This window comes from Aotus nancymaae, unplaced genomic scaffold (assembly GCF_030222135.1).
Source record: "Aotus nancymaae isolate 86718 unplaced genomic scaffold, 86718_ANA_hifiasm-v0.15.2.pri h1tg000048l, whole genome shotgun sequence".
NCBI lineage: Eukaryota > Metazoa > Chordata > Mammalia > Primates > Aotidae > Aotus > Aotus nancymaae.
The window spans coordinates 6818893-6842697 of record NW_026988462.1 but is presented as its reverse complement, the minus strand read 5'-3'; the positions used below and the strand labels follow the sequence as shown (position 1 = coordinate 6842697).

At 35.3% G+C, this 23805-nt stretch overlaps 1 protein-coding gene across 2 annotated transcripts in view; it reads left to right on the top strand.

Moving 5' to 3' along the window:
• Positions 1-23805, top strand: part of GPC6 (glypican 6) — a 1165513-nt gene that overhangs the window by 773591 nt on the left and 368117 nt on the right. For both annotated transcript variants that reach the window (XM_064362238.1, XM_064362237.1), the window contains exon 4: positions 4958-5123. In XM_064362238.1, coding sequence (XP_064218308.1) covers positions 4958-5123 — 166 coding nt within the window. The remainder of the gene's footprint in view (positions 1-4957; positions 5124-23805) is intronic.

Genomic DNA, 23805 nt, shown 5'->3' with positions numbered 1-23805 from the left:
ACAATGTGCAAGAGTTTCTTTTTCTCTACACCCTTGCCAACACTTGTTATCTTCTGCTTTTATCCTTACAGGTGTGAAATGGCATCTCATAGTGCATTTCTCTGATGACTAATGATGTTGGGAACATTTTCATGTTCCTGTTGGCCATTTTTGTGTCATGTTTGGAGAAATGTCTATTTAAGTCCTTGAGAAAAGATTATGAACAGCATGTAAAAGTTAGATGAGAGCTCATGTGAGTACAAAAAAGAATGTTATCATCATCCACTTATTCTTTTACCCAAGTTTATTTCCCAGTTTATGATGAATATCTAGAAAACTACAGCTACACTATTTAAAAAATAAACAAAAATCCACATCACCAAGTAAAAAAAAATTAATCTCAGCATTATATTTCTAAAGAGGGATTGTGTTCTTTATTGTTGCTAAAAGAACCCATTTTTTCAGTAATTTTTTTTCTAATGATCTGTAAATTTACAAATAGTCCACATAAGTACTCTAAGCTTGAGGTGTTATTTCTATTTTAAATTTTAAGTATGAGTTTTTAGAACTCTTTTCTTTGTTTTGGTTTTGCTAAACATATAGATTTATCTAATATTTCAGAGTTTTTTTTTTTCAATGTTGAATGTTTTACACAGACCAGTTGATGAATCATTTTGGATCATTGAAATCTACTCAGACTTAAATACTGGTATAAATATTATCCCAAAGAAACTCATGATAAAATTAAAAATGCATGATACACCCATGGAAGGGCTAAAATAGTGACAATCACAAACACTGTGAAAATGCGGATAAAACTGGAGGTCTCACACATGCTGGTAGAAATGTAAAATGTTACAAATAAGCTGGAAACAGTTTGGCAATTTCTTACAAAAATAAACATGCTCTTACCGCCATGTGATCCAGCAATTCCACTCTTGGGAACTTCATCCAGAGAAATGAAAATTTATTTGCCTACAAAAACCTGTACATAAATGCTCATAGAAACTTTATTACTACTAAGAAAGTACTGGAAAAACCCAGATATCCTTCAGTGGGTAAATAAATTCTGATACATCCAAATAATGAAATACTACTCAGCAATGAAAAGAGATGAGCTATTAATATATGCAACAACTTGGATGGTCCTTAAGGGCATTATGCTCAGAAAAAAAATGTCGAGCTCAAAAGGTTACATATTATATAGTTTCATTTATATAACATTCTTGAACTGATAAAATTATAGAGTTGAAAAAATAGATTAGTGTTTGCCAGGTGATAGGGACATTAGATGAGGTGAAGGTAGCAAAAGGGAGTTCTTTCATGGTGATAGAACAGTTCTGTATGTTGATTACGGTGTTGGTCCCACAAATGAATACATGCTATAGAATAGCATAGAGCTGTGTATACACATTCACATACACACAAATGAATACAGGTTCCTAAACTCTAAAATCTGAATAAGGTCTACAGACCAGTTAATAGCAAGGTACTCATGTCACTTTCCTCATTTTTATATTACACCACAGCTATATAAGATGTCACTATTGAGGTAAGTTGAGGTAAGGGTACTCAGGAGTTTATTATTTTTTAAACTATTTTTTAGCATAGATTAATTTCAAAATGAAAAGATTTTTAAAGAATATCTATAGCACTATTATAAAACACTATGAAAAACATATCTCCTCACACAATTGGCATTTAAAGCAACATTGCCAGAAACTTACTTTTAAAAGTCTTCAGTTTGAAGTGATGATTTTTCTTTTAATTCAAGCATGCAGTTGTGTAAGCTCAAAAGATGTGATTTGTGAACATGAAAGCTTCAACTCTGATCCCCTGTGTTCCATTTTCTTCTTCAACTGCCCTTTATTTGACCAGGAAGGATGTCATTTCCAAAAGTACTTGGAGACCCACATTTAACTTGAACAACATTGTTCTTTCAGATTATTAAGGCTGTTCAATTTTCTCTGTGGGTTGCTATCCCAAGTTGGAGACTCTTCTGAAATGTCAGACTGAGAAAATAGTACTGGTTCCAACACAATAAAAAAAAAAAAGAAAGAAAAGCTTTGGAATGAATGCAATCAATAGCCTTTGAAAACAAAGTTAAAAAGCAACAATTGATGCTAAGATGTATAAAACTATCTCGTTCCATTTTTATTTGAATATCAATGTGGCCAAGAAATGGGGAAACACAATAGACCATTAGATTCGATAAGCACTTAGCAAGTACCTGAGTCATCAGTGTAATACCTTATATGATGTGCATTTTGTGCATAGCAGTGAAAGTTATAAGGATAAGCGAGACAGTCCACGCTGTTCAAGAGATCTCAAATTTGTATCCTCAATATTGGCAAATGCTCCATGTTCTAATACCAGAACACTGAGTAAGAAGCATGGCATCGTATAATACCAATGGTGAGAAAACCAAAACCCAACAGTGTCAAAGGTAGAATAATTTAGTTAGCTCAAGTGAAAATTGGGTAGTCTCTGGAGAAAAGCATCAATCAGGAGAGAAATTGCAAGGCTGCAGAAAATAAAAACCTGTAGTAAAGGCTTGCAAGATACTCACCACACCAAATAAGTTTGCAAGATAGCATCCATGCCAATAATAAGAATTTGAAATTTCAGATTAATATTGTTTGGGGAATACAAAATTATTTTTTCTGTTTTTTTGGTGAGTGGCTCAAGACACATATGGATAAAGGAAAATTTTGAAACAGTGCTGCTCAATTACGGGTAAAACTTGGCACTGTCTCCCATCCAAGTACTAACCAGGCCCAACCCTCCTTAGCTCTCAAGATCAGGTGAGATTGGGTGCATTCTGCATGGTATGGCCTTAGACAAATTTGACACTGTCTACAAAGTAGCCTTTTAAAAGAAAAGTCAACAGACTCCTCACCTTTATACCTGTTTCTTGTTTCTGTTTCATTGTTGTAGAATTAGTTTTAGAATGAATGTATAGGAAGCCATTCTATGAATACCTTTATAAAGAGAGGCCAATTATATTTTACTTCACTTATTTGACTTAAAGTTTTTTACTCACTGACTTTCTATTGCTGATCATGTTGATTCTATTTTATTCAAGCCAGTATTAAATTACCAGGAAAAGTAGAAATTAAAAAGATATTACTCTGGTATTAAAAAAAGTAAAGGATATTACTTTGACATGAAAAATGAGGTAGGTTAATGGGTGGGTAGAAGGATGGATAGATGGGTGAAAAAGCAAATGTAGAAAAATGTAAATTGTACAATCTAGGAGATATGGAGTTGTGCTATAAAAGTCTTTCACCTATTCTTCATGTTTGAAAATTTTCATAAAATTCTGGAAAGAAAATCCAAAAAACTCAAAAGGACAACTAGAAATTTTAGTGCCTAAATAAACAGCTTCGTTTCCTAAAATAATTTTTTAGTCATTTTGTCAATGTACTGGGTAAAATTAAGAAAATGTTACAGAAACCAAAGCCTTGCTTTAAAAATCTCAAAATTAATTCTAGGTAAGGGATAGAATCATAGAGAAATAGCTACAGTAATTGAAAGTATCCATTTATGTGGAAATAATTCTTGTTGTTCCATCAATACCCTAGCATTATGTTTCTTTGGCATCTGAGTGTTCCTGTTACCTGTAAGCTCAAGTCTGCCACTCTCCAAGAGGGCCAAATGATACAAATTAGATTTTTCCCTCAGATCTAGAATGCAAGTATAGCAATGTATAGTTACTTGACTATAAAGCATCAAAGTTATATGGAACTAACCAAACAAATATAACAACAATTTTTACATCTAGTCGTGAAAAAGAGTTTTGCGTGTTTGTTTTCTAATTTTGGTCCCTACTGTCTTGTATTCATTCATTCTCACATTACTATAAACAACTGCCCAAAACTGGGTAATTTTTAAAGGAGAGAAGTTTAATTGACTCGCAGTTCAGCATGGCTGGGGAGGCCTCAAGAAATGTACAATCATGACAGAAGGGGAAGCAAACACGTCCTTCTTCACATGGTGGCAGGAAGGAGAAGTTCCACGCAAAAGGGGGAAAGGCACCAATAAAACCATCAGATCTGGTGAGAACTCACTCACTATCAGGAGAATAGCAGGATGAGGGTAACGCCCCCAGGATTCACCTCTCATGACATGTGGGGATGATAGGAACTACAATTCAAGATGAGATTTGGGTGGGGACACAGACAAACCATATCATGTTTTAAATATTCTTTCCTCTTGAAGTCAAGTTAGAATTTTTAATGAGTCTAAAAAGAGCCCTTATTGGTTTAGAATTGATTAATTGAGGAGCACTGACTTTCTGATTCAGGGCAAATAGCCATTCATTGTCAGTGGATTCGTAGCTCCTCTGAATTACTGCAAGAATTGCTTCTCACATTTAACACTGGTCCTTGAAATTTTCCATGAATTTTCCAAACGTGCAAAAGCTGCAGATGCCCAAAGACGGTACCTTGGCAGTTCCATTGCTTATAAGTAGGCCTGGATCTCAGAGATCTCAGACACGTTGATATTGATCTTCGAAGAAAAGTTATGTACAAAGGAAATATATCTGCCAGCCTCCTTTAGAAACAGGGTCAAATAACCAGTTGGAAAATTTTCTAAAGTTGTCACATTAAACTTTAATAATACCTACACTTCATGGGGCTTTTAACTTTGCAAATTGCTTTCACATGCGTTATCTCATTTCATGTTCTGTGGCAACGAAACTGTATCTAGGCTTTAGGGCTGAATCACAATGACCTGCATATGAAAATGTTGACAGGGACATACAAAATGTTATTACTTTGCCTAGCAGAAGAATTCAACAGGAATCGACTGGATTCAAGATCGGTTATTACAAAGGGTAAGATTCGGCTCTATGGCTTGAGGTTTATCACTGATATTTGTCTTTTTTAAAAAAGGAGAACGTGCCTTATTTCTTTGTTTCCTCCACTTCATCCTTCTGATTTCCGATTTGCTTTTTTTTGCCTTAAATCTGCAGGTCAGCCCAACGCCAGGGTGCATCCGCGCCCTCATGAAGATGCTGTACTGCCCGTACTGTCGGGGGCTTCCCACGGTGAGGCCCTGCAACAACTACTGCCTGAACGTCATGAAGGGCTGCTTGGCAAATCAGGCTGACCTTGACACAGAGTGGAATCTGTTTATAGGTAAGAAGTCTTTAAACGGATCTGAGAACAGAGATGGGACAACAGAAAGTGTTTATGGGGCTTGATGGGTCAGTCAGAAGTTATAACAAATCAGACACTGTGGTTCATGTCTATAACCCTAGCACTTTGGGAGGCCAATACCGGTGGATTGCTTGAGACCAGGAGTTTGAGACTAGCCTGGGCAGCACTGTGAGACTCCCATCTCCACAAAAATTAAAAAATAAGCTGGGCATGGTAGTACACATCTATGGTCTCAGCTGTTTGGGAGGCTGAGGTAAGAAGATTGCATGAGCTTCAGAGATTGAGGCTACAGTGAGCTGTGCTTATGCCACTGCACTCCAGCCTGGGTGACAGTGGGACGCTGTCTCAAAAAAAAAAATGTTATGATGACTTTAGAGACTAGGATGATTTTTAAAACCGTGTTTAGCAAATTATAAATATTATTTTGAATTTTTCTTATGTTTTTACTTATATGATATGGGACAGTCCTGTTAAAGATTGTGCAAGCCGGCTATATTGAGCTAGCTGGTCTCTCTGATGAAAACAAAAGTAATCTTGCTGAAGTTCCATGCATTCCCATGAGAAGGGATGCTTTAGAAAAGAACCTTATTAAAAAAATCCACTGTACTCTTTCTTTTTTATTTGTATTACCTCAACATAGCCACAGATATTAGTAAACGAGGTTTTCCTTGAACTCCTAGAATGAAAATAGATCAGTATTTTGGCTAAAATATGCAGATTTTCTATCTCATTCTGTGGAGAAGAAGGCTTTAAGCACAAGAGCATGAAACAGGCTTCCAGTCTCTAGAAGGCAGGAGGCAGGGAGGTGGGGAAAATGGAGGGGGAGGTCTGTGAATCAAGGCTCTGTTCTTGGGTTGCAGAAATGATTCAAGAGGTTGCATTGCGCAAAGATAGTTCCCAAATTGCCATCCAAGTGTAAAAGGACAAATTTTATAGGCAGGCTTCTCCCAGGAAAATACACAGGCCTTGAAAGAGTAAATGTGTTTTCTCCCCCTCTGTCAAATGGCCTTCAAATAAAAGTACTTTCAATTGCATTTACTGCAATTACACCGTGACAAGCAGAGTGGTGAAAATAGCAGTGGCATTTGTCAGCCTCTCAGGGCCTTCGTCATTTATGCAAACCTCTAAACCAGAATGCACGAGTAAAGTGTTCTGACAACTAAGATTTGCGTAGGATAGAAAAAAGATGTTAGAATTCAGAGAAACTGAAGCTCACTGTACAAAGATGTGCTTAAGTTACAGGCCTCAGCTCTGACAATGAAACCCATTGGCTAATTCACCATTTTGCTTAGGAAGGCCAGAGGAAATGGTTTTGAGCTTAAAAAAAAAAAGATTTTACGATGTACAGATAGATGTTACAACGTACAGATTCAAATGGAAATAGTCTAACAAAACCTTAGACTTATTTCAGAAAGAATAAATTGAAATGCTTTTACCTCTCCCCACAGTGGGAGGACAAAATCTGTTTGTATGATCATGAGTTACTTTATTTGAAAAATGAAGTAGTTTTTAAAAGTTGATCATTAAGGTATGCTTCTGACACAAAATGACATGATTCTTTACTAAGATTTTTGTTCTTTACTAAAATTGTGGAGGGGGTATAATTTTTTTAAAATAAACTTGATCTCAGAAGATTTAGATTTTTTTAGCAAAGACAGCATACCCAACTAATGCTGATTAAAAAGGTACTCTCATCAAGAAATCTGAAAAGATTTGCTTATTGATGCTATAAGACTTAATCTTAAACCTCATGCCATCACTTGGAGTCATATAGATCATCCATATTTTTGGTTGAAACTGCCCTAATGCCTAGCACAGTTCAGTTGGCTTCAGTCAGCCTGCAAGTGGTTGAAGAAGGCAGGCATGTGGATTTTGTTACTTAGCGTGGGACATGATTAAGAATGAGGATATAGGCGTTTTAACTTGTAAGAGCAACAGTGACTTCTTAATTGGCTTTTTGTCCTCAGTGCTTACTGGCTGTTTTAACAGAAAACAAATCCTTATGCTTTTGATCAGTTGGGTCTCCTAGATACCGATTTGATGTGAAATGGAATGTCTGGAAAATCATTTGATTTAAAAACTAAAATTTGAACCCACTATGTGTTGCTGGATGTACTTTAGTGAAAAGCAAGCTTGGTGGTTCGTCCCTTATGAACGCATTTCATACCCTCTCTTCCCCGTCTCTTTTTTTTTATTAGTCCTAGATGTCTTTGAGAAAATTCTTCCAGTTTTCCTCCTGTGGGTTCTGCTATGGCATTGAGAACTGACCACCAACATAGACTTATAGAGCAAAATATGTTCTTGCTAATACTTGTCTGGGCGTAAAGTGTTAGTTCACAAATTTATGGCATGAATTAGTCAAATGTGCCAACTCCATTTTCCACACAGATACATCTCAGATGACAGTATTACAGTGTTCATGAATGCAGCAGCAAAGATCAGTGAGCAAATCGGCAATCCAACAAAAATTATATATAATAGTCCTCTCTCTGGGTAGCACCTGCAGCCCATCGCTTTGGGCTTCCGGCATCTCTTCATCAAAACCTTCACTCCTGTGGGTGTCAGTTGCATGTACCTTCCCCGCCAGCTACACGAACGTCCCAGTTTATACATGTTATAGATGTTTTTCTTTAATTATGATGTGCCTATCTAAAATGTTAACAGTGGTATGCAATCGACCATCAATAAAAACAAGAGTCAAATTGGGGGCATATCCTCCCAGTCTTTACAATGCCCCCAATTAATTGAAAGTGATTAGTGACTGTTTAGAATTCAGTCGGTGTCTGGATCATGTCAAAAGAAAGTGAAGTGTTTTAAGCATTTTAGTTAAAGCCTCTATGGTATTCCAGCCACTTCTGAAGTTCTGTAGTTGGGGTGTGTGTGTGTGTGTGTGTGTGTGTGTGTGTGTGTGATCTTCAAAAAAAAATCAGGAGTCTATTTAGGATGCATTTTCATAGTCCTCCTCCAGGAATTTTAACTCATTGCCCTGCACAGAGGAATTGCTCAAAAGATTCTTATCAAGTAACTGTTATAAGAAAAATAAACTCCATTTCTACATAAAGAGCTTTTCTTTGAAAAATTCCTTACAACCTTGAAAAAATGCAGCTAGACCTATTTTACAGTAATTAAAAATGCTCCTCAGGCTCCAGCCCGTCCCTTCACTTGTTTTGTAGTAAGGAGTATATGGGATTCCCCAGGATAAAGCACAACCCAGATTCCACTTGCTGCATCAGAATGAATGGTGTATTACATAGCACCCCTGAGCTAGGCAGGACCAGAAAAAGCAGGAGAGTGGCTTTTAGCCTATTCTCACTGTTCGAAACTGTGATGCAGTAGGAGAAAACCCTAATTTAAGGTATTAGTCTCTGCTCAGGCACTTATCCCAGGTGTTGCTGTATTTTCATACACAACTTATTCCAGCCTAGTTTTTGCATGCTGCCTAAATGCAAAATGGTTGTGTTGAAAAATGTTTATGTTAAATTAAAATCTCCTAGAGGGAGAAACGGTTTGTGGGCAGCACTCACTTCAGTAATATCCTGTGGTTATTTTGGGTGTTCGGCATTGATATCAACACTCCAGAGATAAGAATTGTTCTATTTCACAAGAGGCCATGTTGCAGATTACAACTAACTCATGAACACAAAAGTCAAGGCTGAATTACATTTATATAGCTATAATAAATCTTACATCTACTTTAAAATTGAGGATGTGTGGGACAGCCTCCTGCAAACATCTGGTACCTTCTAAGATTTTATAGACTATGAGAACCAGAGAGAGATTTCTCAAAGATGTTGCCAGTGAGGAGAGGCAAAGGCTGGTGAGACAAAGGCAGGGATTCTGTATTATTGCCTACTCCTTGTTATCCCTAAGTGTTGTAGAATGCTTCTAACAGCAAGTATAAAAGTTAGACCTGAGTGTTTTTGTCCCAATTATGTTACCTAATTTTTTAGGCTACCCCAGTTAGCAAAGACCCTAATAATGCAACTCACTATATTGGGTAAGCTAGGCATATATATTTTTTGCCCTTAGGGAATTTAACATAGTTAAAATAGTTATAATAAACTGTGATAAACTATTAGGATAATGGAAGCATGAGATGCTAAGCCTTTACTCAGCTGGGGCACTTAACTTAGTCTGGGGGGTCAGAGAAACCCTACTTTGTTAAGTACAGAATAAAATAGCAAATAAGATTGTATTGAATTGGCATTGTCAAACGTAATTGATGTGAAATAGCCACAGCATATATAATTGTTACACCATAGGCCTCAGAGAGTTTCAGTTCTTCGTGTCACTCTCAATAGGTCTAGCAGGATTTGTCAGTGGTTCTTAAATGCTCGTTTTATTTTTGACATTTTCTATGATCAAGTCTCACCTCCCCACTACCACTGACTCGATGAGATTTGGAGAATATGTGTTATTTTTCTTCAGAAAAAGGTTGAGTTCTTTTGATTTAGATGCCCTTCAAAGGGTATTGCGGAGGCGGGGCGAAGCCAGCAAAGTAGCTAGTATTTTTTAATTTAGGCCTTGGGCACACATAGACCAGATAAACCAGTGATATCAAACTTTCTGGGTGTCTTCCTTTCAAACTTGTCAAATTATTAAGTTGACAGGCAGCTCGAAGACTGAAAACTGGCATAAGAGTATTAAACATGAAACCCAATGTGGGCACTACATCTGTGGCATGCCAAGAGACCCTGCAGTGGGCACTATTCACTTATTCTCTCAAGTATTCATTAGTCCAACACATGTTTACTAAGTGCCTATAGTGTGGACTTTGTTTTGATTTAGGCATGGGGATGGAATAGAGAACAGTACTCAGTATATGTTCTTTGAATGGAATAAATGGACCCAACTGTACAGAGAAATGGAAGGGAATACACTCAGAGGCTGTTATAGTTTACTTTGTAAGTCTATTCTTTTAATGGAAGTATGACTAATTCAGTAATTTAAAAATCACATATCCCTGTTGTTAATGGACTCATGAGTGCAGGATGGCAGAAACAAATCAGATAATGTACCTGATTCTTTCATTGTGACAGCTGCTATCAAGTTGTAAATTAGAGCCAGCCGCAAGGAAGCTGTGTTAGGTCAGTCCAATGACTAGTGTCATGTAATAAATGGCTACTTGGTGTACAAATGACTTCTTGGAACCTACAAGAGTTGTTAAGCCTCAAGGTAATTTGTGCATACGTAACTTTGTGTTTGAGAAAATGTTGCTAGATAAGCCTTATTTGATATTAGAAAATAAACATTTATTGTTTCTACTGAGGAAACTCAGATTTTCTTTTATAAAATGTACAGGACTGTGTTATGTTGCATTTCAGGAGATAAAATAGGCAGAAGGAACGATTCAAGCATATTCTTTCAAAGACCTTCTCAAGCATGAAAGTCCATAATATAAATCTGACAAGAAACTCTTTTAGTTACAAATAATTCCATAGTCAATATGATATGACTCTGGCTGATATTCCCGAAATGCTATGTTACAAAATCTCTAGACTCTAAACATAGAAAATGATTTCCTTTAAACCAAAGAAAAAGAAAAACCCAGGAGCCATATTTAGCAGCAAACTTTCAAGGCTTCTTCATCTCTACTTTATGTAATACAAGAACCTATTTAATAATACAGTCCAGAAATGCGACCCTGAAATTGAGGAACAAAAGCCAAAGCAATAATTTTAAAATCAGTTCTGTTAGCTAGAGGACTCACATTTGCCCTTGTGCATTCCTGAAAGCACCAGGAAAGACTTTTTTAAAAAACCAAAGAACACTGTTTTCTGTCAGGTGAAATCTAACACCATCCAATCCTGTCTTTCTTTTATAGTCATTGACTCAATATTTCTCATTTCTTGTGGATATTTATCATATGTTGTGTTCTCATGTAATGCTAGCAGAATGCATAAGCAGTACTAACTACTTGCCCAGGAAAAAAAGAAAGAAAGAAAACAGTTGACTGGCACCCAACAGCCTGTCACTGGCTACATTTGCTATCAATTACCTAAGTTTAGAAAACAGTTTACTCTGAATTCTGCATATGTGAATGTTTTTATGTGATACAATAGGGTTCATGCCTTAAGGTTGGTGGCATAATGCATGGGTGTTCAGCAAATATAAGACAGGCATTTCTTAACCTCTGGACACTTACTAATGTTGATCTTGAGGCAGCAACCCAAGTGATTCTCAGGGCCACAATTTCTATTTTGAATCAAGCAATTTTCCCATGGATCAAAGGAGGCAACATACATCAGACCTAAAATTGCTGGTTATAGTAGTCAAGTCGTCATTCTAGGGGATATGTGTGTGAGTGTGTGTATTTCCTTTATGCCCAATTCCAACTTTTTTTCATCCATCTATTTCTAGTTCCTATACATTCAACTTCTGTGCAATTAATAATTGTAATTGTTCCATTTCTTATTTACTGATGACCATAAATGATAATCTAATTGAGATTTTCAAGATGAGATTTGTGGTACGAAATAATATGGCACAAACCGGTGGTCTGAAATGAGGCATACCAACTGTGCAACTAAAATTCATTAGGATGCAAAATGTTTCATGTATAAGATGAAGTTCGCTAGAGTACCTCTTATGCCTTATCAAGCTTTCTAATTTCTATGAGAAGCAACAGAAGAATTTAGTTGACCAAGAGAATGCAGAGCATGTTAAAACTATTCAAAGTGATTAGAAAATTTGCCTTTGAATTTGGAAATTTGCATTTTGATAGTAGTTTACTCTTCAATGTATTTTCTATAGATAGTTTATTTATATATAAAACAAACTTGTTATTAGTAATTGACATTCGACTTTAATAACATGTTACAGTTTTCAATGTCATGTTTTCAAATTCAAGCCATGACACAGGTGCCTGACTTTTGTCATGCTAAAAGAAAATATTTCATGATTCTTTACAGTGGAATTAAATCCATTCCAAAAGGCTCAGAAACCCAGGCAAAAATCTTAACACTCTGCACATTAGCCCAATGACATTCTTAGCTGTTCCAGTTTTGGGAGATAAAAGGAACATGTGATAGTAGAAATTATTGTGATGTAGAAACTAGAAAATAAGGAACATAGAACTAAGTTAACTAGATCGTTAAAGAAAACATCAAACCACATAGCTATTCACAAATAGCAAAGTCGTAACAAGTCCCATGGCCACCATAGCCAGAGTCTTTTTGTGGTGGCCAATTTAATAGAATAAAGCAAGACAGTTTACCTCCTGAGGCATTTAGATCACTTTACACATCTCAAGATTAGCAGCTAAAGTGAAAATCCTTCTTTGAACCCAAATAATAAATTAACAAATCTTCGTGCAACCTGGCAACATTTTATTAAAGTATTTTAATTATGGAAGTGTTAAATGATGGCATTTAGACTTCTTTTCCCACAAACATAATATTTACTTTGAATATGTGCATGTGTGGATATATATTCCGATTGCTCTAAAACTTTCTTTAATTCATAATTATCTCAAAAGTAGAACTGCCAATCATGTCTTTATATTTGAGTCATTTTTGAAATGAGTTTTCTTTTTCCTCAGGGTTATTTCTCTAACAATTATAAAAGAGACTGCTTTTTAAGAGCTGTAATCTCTTCATCTGGCTGTCCTTGTGACTTGTTTATTGTGAACGACTCCCTAAGGAACCAGGGGTGGAAACCAGGTTAGAAGAGAGCCTCAGTGACTTCTTTTGGTGGTTAAATCTTTTCCTTTTGTTATTCTAAAGAGGGAATGGGTATAAGTATTCGTGGAAGTAATTTAAGCTTTTGGGAACCTTCATGGTATATGAAAACTTCTGCTTGTAACTCATTTAAAAATATTGTGTCCATAGATACTGGGTCAGATAGCCAGGAGAGAATTTAAATTAAAATAGAGCATGAAATATGCCTTGTCCTTCGAATAACATCTTATATATAAATCCCACATGAAAAAGATATGTCCTCAATTTTTTTCTTTGAGTAGATTTAAATAATTTGCTATGCTAAGAATTTTTTTATTATAACCTCTGAAGAAGTGAAAATTAGAAAGACAAATGAAAAATAAGCAATTAAATATATGGCATTACCCCAAACAGGGATATATCTGATATGCATCACATTTTTATTCTTTAAGAGGCAGGAATCTTCTAGAAAGATAACTCCAATAATTAGATTCCAAATAAGGCTGTCAATGTCCACCACTAAAATCTCAATGCTCAGGATATTAGCTGATTTAATGAAGGGCCTAATAATTCTACTGGTTGAAATGAATAAATCAGCAGATGTGAGAAGGTAACAATGACCACCTGTTTGGTCGCCAGAGCTGATAAGTTTTCAGACTGAATAAATCCGGCAGTGACCCTCTCCTATCTCAGCCCTACATTTATCTTTCTGATTGTCTCACACCAGCTTGAAGAGATTAGTTTTCTCACAGAAAGCAAAACCTCTTTTCTACATGAGTTCATTGACTTCAGAAGGAGGGAATTCTCAAAATCCACCACAAACGTTCCACTAAACAGCTATCTGTGGCCTTTGGTATTATCACTGGTACATGTGCCTCCTGGTTCTCTAAATTCAGTACCTTTGGTTATTGTTAGATCAGTTTTCTGTCTTTAAAATAGTTGAGTGTTCTAAACTCTGCTGAGCTGAACATACATAGAAATGTATTCCATAGGCCAAAGCCTACAGGTATGACTCAACCAGATGAGAGATCTAAAAATCATCAATAATCCTAAGAGGATTTCAGAAATAATTTTGTATACAGAGCACTTGGAGGACGAGGATCAGGCATAGGAGCTTACTTATAAAAGGCATCTCCACTAAGGGAAACATGTATGTCCATTCATTAGCCAGCCTTGCAGTATTTTTCAATTAAATCCCTGTGGCTGAATTTAAAATGTTCAACAAGTTCTCGTTGACCCAGTTTAACATGTGCCTAATATCATACTTGATTAATTAAAGATCCAGATATACACTTCCCGAGTTTGTCCCAGAGAGAATGTTTAAATATGTCTTGCTACTCACTTGCAAACATAATATCTAAATTCTAAAATGAAGCAAGAGTTATAAGAAATTTTATTCATTTCTGTGGTTCTGGATCTCATTAGGAGAACATTATGTAAATAGAAATAATACCTAATAGTATTTATTGAGCACTTACTTTACACCAGACAATATTGTGATTAACTTACACTTTTAATCCATACAACAACCCTATTAAGTAGTTAATATTATGATCTGAATTTTACAGATAGGAAAACTGAAACCAGAGAATTTCAGTGACCTGTTCAAGGTGATGCAACTTGTAAGTCGCAATTCCAGGTTTTGTCTTCAGTACCTGGGTCATTAACCACTGCACCAATTAACTCCTACTGAACGTTTAGGAAGTAACTCTTAGTCTGTGGTTACAAGGATTGATAAGCTATATTAGGAGAAATTGATAATCTGATATTGCCAGTACTGTCTAATAGAATTTTCTGTGATGATGGAAATGTTCTATGTCTGTGCTGCCAGCACAGTAGCCACTAGCCACGTGTGGTGTTTGAATCCTTGACATACATCTAGTAAGAATGAGCAACTCAATTTTTCATTTTATTTGATTTTAATTAATGTAAATGTAGTTGTGTGTGGCTGTTGAGCACTTACAATGCGACTAGTATGCCTTAGAACTAATTTTTTTAATTTTATTTACTTATTTTTTCCAATTTTATTGAGGTAGAAATAAATGACAAATAAAATTTGTATATATTTAAGGTGCACAATGTGATGAGTTGATATACATATACATTGTGAAGTAATTACCACAATCAAGCCATTTTAATTAAATTTCAATCACTCTATGTAGCTACTGACTACTCTCTTGGACAGGCAGGCTTAGACCATTACAACATCTATAATTTGCTTGACATGGCTCAACCTCTGAATACGTTTCACTTTCCTAAAAAAAAAATTTATTGGATGGTTTCTTTTTGCTTAGATCTAGACTAGGCACATCCAAGATAAACACACCAAAAATAGAAACCACACAACCCGGACCTGAGACCTGAGAAATTATAATTTTCTAAAGAGATGAGGTGTGTGCTTTCAAAATGGACTTTGGGTAAATGGAGAAGACATAGGTAAGAGCATCAGGTCTTGAGTCACTGCATGAGTTTAAATCCTGCCTGACTCCACCATTTATAATCTGTGTGACTTGGGGAACATAATTTAACCTGCATAAATCAGTTTTCTCATCCATCAACTGGAGATAATAGTACCTACCTCTTAGCACTGTGAGGATTAAACTAGATAATTTATGTAAATCACCAAGTTATAAGGTGCATCCACAGAGCACCGAGGGCAGAAACAATGTGGGTTCCTGTGCAGTCGAATAACCTGTGAAGGTACGAACAGAAAGTAGAAAGGAGGAAGCGAGAGAGGAAGCGTCAGGTCATAAAACATCAAGACACCAGAAACATGTCAATCAAACACATAACAAGGGCAACCTGGAAACTGATGGAAAATTATCAGCTAATTGTTAATCAGTAAGAACTGAAGTGACAAGAGTAGAAATACACTTCATCAAACTTCTTCTTATCCCTGTTTGTGGATCTGCCTTAGTTCCTGAGATGCAAGACCCATTCCAGCAGAGATGGCCTTGCCACTGCACAAATGAATAAGTGCTTGGTGACACCAGGGGAGAAAAACAGTGGTAGGAAGGTAGGAGGAAGTATGATTTGCTTTGGAGCTTGTGAGGAAACCAGCCCAGCTGAAATACTTGCTTGCTGTTGTGTATGGGGAGGTAAGATTGGGCAGGATTGGACAGTGGAGGCTTTAAAAGTCAGGCCAAATATTTGAGGTTCTTTTGTCTTGTAGGCAATGACAAGGCACAGAGCTTTTTTATCCAGGGAATGTCAGGATCTAAGTAGTAATCTGGCAGCTAAGTAATAGATGGATTCAGATGGATGAGGCTTGTGGTAGTTAGACGAGATATGTCATCTATGTGTGGCACAAAAGGAGAAAGGGAGATAGCAATAATGGTAGATTTGGACATAAAAATTTATAGGACTCTGTGTCTAAATAGAGGTGACTCAAAGAAGAGGGCAAAGAAGAAATATATCAGATATGACTGAGATAAGTGCCTGAGAGAAAGGCAGTGCTGTTAGCAAACAGGAAGCTAGTTTGGGGAATGGCAAACGTGGAATTCTTCTATCTGTTTAGGTCTTGCTGGATTTGAGAAACAGTGGGACCAAAAGTGGGACCATCCAATTGAATATTGAAAATAGTAGTGTTCTATGTTCCTGGAATAAGAGCTGGGATATCAAGAACCACTGGAGGGTTTTCACAGCCCAGATGTGGCCAACTTAACTCTGACAGATTGTACCTGGAATTCCCCATCTTGAGCTCCACACAGGTGCCTGCATTTTTCTTCCTGGTGAAATCATGCTGCCTTTACCCCTAAATGTTAAACATTCAACAGTCTGCTAATCACTATGTATTCTCAGAATAAGCCTTTGTCTATAAGCTCCAAACTCTTTAATAAAATGCAGCTAGAATGTTAACGGTGCAAATATGAGAATACTTAACATAATGATGCAACAGGGTCATGCCTCAGTTGCTACCCAAAATATGTTTTTAGACTCAGAAACCCTTCAATAATCATATTTATCATACATATTGACATTTTATAATTGCAATCAATTCAAGAGGAAATTGATTTTCTATTGGTTTTGACTTTTTGCAATCCTCAATGCACAAAATCTAGAATTACATTCTTCTGGCCATTACCAAGTTCTAGATTTTAAGTTGAGGCATGAAAGTCATTAATTTTATAAAAGCCTTCCCCAAAAGACATTCATTTCCTTCACTGGCAAGAATATCATCATCACAAAACAGCCCCTTCCTTCATTGCATGTCCTATGGCCTGATTGTCACCAACAAACACTCGACACGTAAGGACAAATGAAATTATTCATTGGTTTCTGGACATTGAGTCCCCCAAAGAACAACACAAATATACATGATGCAGCTTTTGCAATGAAACATTTGAGAGAGCAGTGAAGTTTTTTTGAATCCCATATTGCCAAGTTACTGATTTAAGAATGCCCTAGAGTATAAATTATTTCCCCAAACCTCCATAGTGACTTTTGTCGAATGCCTTCTGGTTAGCACATTAAAGGTGAAAGCCATGAAATATTATTTGATTTGTAACACAAGAAAATGCCCTAAAACCACCTGTCCATCTTTGGAAAGCTGCCAGAACAAAGTGAGAGGAAAGGTTGAGCCTGTGAACAATAATATGAAGTTGCAGCATGTGGCCAGATCAAAGGCTGAGCCTATGGGCTGTATTCAATCTTCCAGTTTCTTCGTGAGGATTTACATTTATTGTTCCTAACCCACATGGGAGTCTTGGGTTTTTAGATCAAAATTTCAAATAGTTTAATAGTGGCCATGAAACATTTTAAAAATCTGACAATGAATTTTGTTGAATGGTTACTGCATGTCCTTACTACATTTCCTTTGAATTTGATTTGGAGAAGTTAGTTTCAGTATTTATTTAATTTACATGTGGAATTGATAGATATTAAAATCCATTTCTTCTAAGTGCTTCAGGATTGAAAAACGTTATTTTAATTTTGTTGTGCCATGCATTGATTCCTATCCATTTTGATCTGTGATCACTGGACATCAGATTGCTTGTGAATAACCTGTGAAGGTATGAACATCACAAACCTGCTAAGTCAACCTTTAAAATGTAAGAAAAGTTTAATTTAGAGTTACATCGGGGCATTTATAAGATACAGACATTGACAGCTTGGAAGCAAAATGATAAACTGTATGCCTCATTCTGCAAATCAATTACAAGCCAGATTCTTTAATCTGAAACTTCTTAATTCAGCAGAGGAACAGCCACTGGAGAGTTATGATGGCAGTCTATGAAAGTGTCTGTGATCCTTCTTGATAAATTTGTATCCATTTACACAGGGAAGTCATAGTAATCTGTACTAATTGAGAGAGTAAGGGTACAGACATCAAATAATTGCCTTCTAGAAGGCATTAGAGGACTTATTTTTAAATTTAAGCTTGACTTTTTATTGGCTACCTATTATCTGCCAGGTAATACCACATATGATCTTTTTATGCTTCCAGAAATAAGAATGAGCTTTAATTAGTATGTCATTTTTGCTTAAAGTGTTTCTCTATTTAATTTAGAAATCTTAACATTCTCCTGAACATACATGATCTTTTCTGATAATCACTTAAAATAAGACTTTTAGCCAAGCCTTTATCTGAATGAATAAAATTCCATATTAGAGGATTTTTTTACTTACCAGGGGTTTAATATGTATGCATTAAATTTGACATATAAGCTTTATGTCCCAGGGACTTTTTTAAAGAAGTAGCTTTATAAATTGTTATTCTTTATTCTCGATCTTCCTAAAGTCAAATTATTTATTAGCATTTATTTTGAAATGATTTTCAACTTACAAAAAGTTACAAAAATAGTACAAAATTTACATATACCTATCACTCACCTTATTCTAATGGTAATAACATGTATACATAACCATATAATATGGTTTGGATATGTGTCCCCACCCAAATCTCATGCTCAATTATAATCCCCAATGTTGGAGGCAGGGCCTGATTGGAGGTGATTGGATCATGTTGAGAGTTTCTTATGAATGGTTTAACACCATCACCCTTGGTGCTGTTATCATGATAGTGAGTGAGTGAGTGAATGAGTGAGTGAGTTATCTTGGGATCTGGTAATTTAAAAGTATATGGCACCTCCCACTTCCCTCTACTGTCTTCCTCCTACTCTAGCCATGTAAGATGTTCCTGCTTTCCCTTTGCCTTCTGCCATTTTTGTTACTTTCCTGAGGCCTCCCCAGAAGCAGAAGCTGCTATGCTTCCTGTACCCCTGCAGAACTGTAAGCCAATTAAACCTCTTTTCTTTATGAATTATGGTATTTCTTTACAGCAATGCAAGAACTTACTAATACACCATACTACAATAATAAAAGCAGGAAATTGATATAATACTATTAACTAAACTATATACCTTATTTTAATATCACTAGCTTATACCGTATGTTTTTCATGTTTCAGGATCCAATCCAGGATTCCATGTGCTTGTAGATGTCATGTCTCCTTAGTCTTCTCCAATCTGTGAGAGTTTCTCAACTTTCCTTATCTCTTATGACCTTGACACTATTGATGAACACTAATCAGTTACTTTGGTAGAATATTTCTCAATTTGTATTTGTTTGATATTTTCCATTGTCCGGTGGTATTTTTCACTGTAGAGTTTCTATAGTTTATCCCATTATTGGTAATATGTTTTTTAAAGAAAATATTTGAAGTCTATACTAATAGCCTATTTCTCCTCAACTTTTCACTTCTGATATTAGCATCCATCAAAGGATTTTGCCTGTAGCAGCTATTACTGTAGTGTTTGCATACTGGTGATTTTATATTTCCTTCTTTCCCTCTTTATATATATATCCCAAAAAAGTGGATCTTTTTTCTCTCCCACGACTTATTTGTTTCATTATGTAATTATATCAGTATGAGCTCATGGTCATTCATTATATTCTATGGGTATAATCCAATAATGTCATTATTTATTTTGTTGTTCAAATTGTTCCAGGTTTCTACATTGGGAGCTCCTTACATTTGGGTCCTATATCCTTCAGATATGTTCCCCATCAGTTTTGAAGCAATTTCTCATTTTTGCCATTGCAAGATATTCCAGGATCATTTCGTACTTTTCCTGCATCAATACTAAAATCAACCTGTTTCCAGGGAGCACTGGTTCCTTTTATTGGAGAATGGTATTAGAAACCAAGGTCTGGGCACTAGATGTGCTTGGTGCTACTGGAGTGTCATTGCCATGAAGCCCTCTCTCCAAAATATGCTAGGAAATATATGTATGTATACTATTCCATACATACTCACAATTTATATCTATTTATCAAATATATGATTAACATTTATGTTGAAATAATTTTCAACTTACAAAAAAGTTTCAAAAATAGTACAAAATTAACATATACCTGTCACTCACCTTATCCCAACGTTAACAACAGACATACATAACCATACTACAATTAAAAAACCAGGAAATTAATAATTAATATTGCTATAATATTATTAACTAAACTACATACCTCATTTTATATGTATATTTTGTGTGTGTGTGTATATATATATATGTATGTATGTATGTATCTGTCTGTGAGTTCATACTGATGCCAGCTGAACACCACAAAGTTTATCTAGCCTTCTCTTTCCTTATTTGCAACATCTTTCTTCAACAATGACAAATCTGGTTTTCATGATGTATTAACATATTTGTTAAAGACAGAATGTATGTAAGTTGGAGTTGCTTACCTATACCCTTTAAGAAATATATTGACTAGATAGAGCATACTATTTCTGTACAGTTTGTTTTGCCTTTAGATTTGTGGTATCCAGTCAAAATAGTTTTTCCAAGTTACTTAAGTTAGTTGTTTTCTTAGTTACTTGGGTTACTTATCTTCTTCAATGTTGTTATATTCATTGCTAATAGAATTTGGTTTCCTTGTTACTGTTAGGATATCATTTTAAGTTCTCCTACATCTTGGTTTATTTTAATTATTTCTTTATTTTGGAGTAGGATATGAAACATTACTATAGTTCTAAGTGTCAAAACTATACAAAAGTTATGTATTTAGCTATGTCCCCCCACTTTATCCATACTAACTTATGACCATAACCCCCTTCTTTCTATCCTTTTCCCACCCACCCCCTGTAGGTTGATCAATTTCATTAGTTTCTGGTTTATCTTTCCTGTACTTCTTTTGCACATAGAAGTAGATATGTGTGTATTTGATTAAATTTCCTTTTTTCCTACAAGAAGGGTATCATACTATATTCTTTTATACTTTTCTGTTTTCACTTAAATTTATGCCTAGCATTCTATTATTGGAATGCTAATCATATGGGAGTTATTTCTATCCTACCACTCAAGGTCATTGCCAAGGTCTGCTTGCAAAAATTCAAAAAATTGCAACCGCAGGCATAAATGGGTTAATTGTAGAAATTATTCCAGATCAGTTCATACAAATCTTCCATATTATTAGTAGCTGTGTAGTACTTCATTGTTGAATGAAACATATTTAATCAGTATGGATTCCAATATTTTGCTATAACAAATATGCTACTATGATTAGCTTAGCGAATGTGTATTTTTGTATTATTAAGGATGTATCTTCAGAATAGATTCCTAGAATTGGGATATTTGAGTCAAAAGATAAGTACATATGTTGTTTTGTTAAATGTTACCAAATTTTTCTCTGAAAGGCTTGTATCAATTTGCATTCCTACCAGTGGCCACTTATAAGAATGCCTATTTCCTCACAATCTCATAAGAGAAAGTGATGTCAGATTTTTAATTTTTTCAGATAAGAAATGGTATCAAGATCTTTTTATTTTAATTTTTCTAACTAGTCATTTTGATATTATTTAACTGAACAAATTAATACTTTTTTTTTACATTCCATGAGTATCATATAATGGAGTTTTTAAAAACTAGGATATTCTTACTAATGTAACTAAGAAAACTTCATAATGGGCTAAATATAAGAGTGAGATATATATTTATGAATAGCCTCTGTTACTATAGCAGATAAGTATAGGTACATTTATTTTTAAATAATATTTTTTAATGTTAGTGAAACATTTTCATTGTTTCCTAAACTTTCGTGATGTATCTGGACTTCATCACAAATGTCTTCCTGTCATAGAATTCTGAGAAATAAGTAGGAACATATGAAGAGGTCTGTAATTACAGCAATTATGGAAAAGTAATTTACTGATTGTATAAATTGAACAGATTTAAAATTGAGTAGATAGGCCATAAAAAGCAAGTAGGAAATTGAAAATAAATATTTTGGGAGCTAGGAAATTGCTCATTAAATTCACATACCAAATGTCAATATATTGCTAACATTTGTATAATTTAGTTTCTTAGTACCTAAAACCATAAGTTTTTTTAATTTAAAAAAATTTAAATAAATGCTAAGAGGATCAGTGTTTGCAGACATTCTTCCTCTTGCCCACCTGGCAGTATGAAACACTAACATAGAAAAACCTTTGTTTTGTGGTAAATGAATTAAAATGCAGTGAGACAAAGTGACTTGCATAATTATTTTTATGTTGAGAAAAAGGTAGAATCCAGTAGGCCATGAACTTTGGTGAAAATATTTAAAACAGGTAAGGAGCTGGATATAATGAAAGGACACAGACTTTGGTTCTAGGCAAAAATAAGGTGTGGCCCTAACTCAGCCACTTGTTTGCCATATAGAAACCAGAGGCTTCCAACATTCATAGATTTTCAAAAGAATAAAAAAAGCTCTACAATGACACACACTCTCTACCATTGCCATACCCACATCTGCTCAAGCAAAACCTTCTGTTGGCCATGTAAGTTTCAGAAGAGAATTTCTTGACATTAATTAATGATATTAATAGCAATAAGCTCTTTTAATGCATTATTTTATTGAACCATCAAAAACAGTCCTAACAGAAAGGTGCAATTATTGTCTGCATTTTCTAGACAAGGAAACTGAGCCTCAGAGAGTTAGAGGTCATGCCACTAGTAAGTGGTAGAGCTGAGATACAATGCTAGATTTGGCTCACACACAGTTCATGCTTTAACCTGTAGACTACACTCCCCACCAGCTCTACCCTCCACTCAGAGGACTGCCAAAAAAAAAATAGATTTACTGTGAAACAAACACTGGAGTAACTGATCTCCATGTCCCACTCAAAGCAATAACCATAAACTTGCTTTTTATTGGCTGATGTTTTTTAGTTACATTTATAAAATGTTGCACACAAACCACTCATTCTTTCAACTTGGTTCTAAAGTGTTTCTCTGAGTGATAGTGCTGAAGCCTAGGCCACACTGCTTTGAACGTTTGTAGATTTGCTTTTGCAGAACATACTCTGAAGTGTTACCAGCAGTCAACACTATGAGGTCTTACAAGAAGACCTCACTGTTGAACTTACTGTGTTGACGTGCCCTGGAAAGGAGAAAGAGCTTCACTGTACCACCCAGGATCCCCTTTAAAGAACTCAGAACAGAGCCAGGAAAATCTAGTTCCCAAGCAACTAGTTTGACTAAATTTAATGGAAATGTATTTATCATAAATAGTCACTTTCCTCTCATTGACCTATATGACTGTCAGAGTGGCTCATCTTTATTTCTTATAACATGAAATTCTTATTATTAAACCTTATCCTTGGAGGCGTCTCATTTTCCACTTTTCTGGATTTATCTTTTATTTATGTTCTTTTCCTGTGTTTGTATTTCTATATATCATTTAAGATCAGTTTTCAATGATGTTATATTGAAATAAACCTGCTCCACATGCCCTTGAGCAAGTTGCTTAAGATTTCTGAATCCTGTCTCATTAGTTAAAAGGTACCTGCCTTACTTAGTTGTTAGGATTAGAAGTAGTGTGTGTTAAATGTACAATACAAGCTTGCAATGAATACTAACTGTAGTTCGCCACTACTGCAAAGTTGGAGGATTACACTCCTTAAAAATAAGTTTAAAGGTGAGAAAAGAACTTTAAATCTATGGTGTTTTTTAGGAATTCTGAGTTATATTATCATTACTCTATTTGAATAGAATGAATCATTGCAAAAGTCTAAT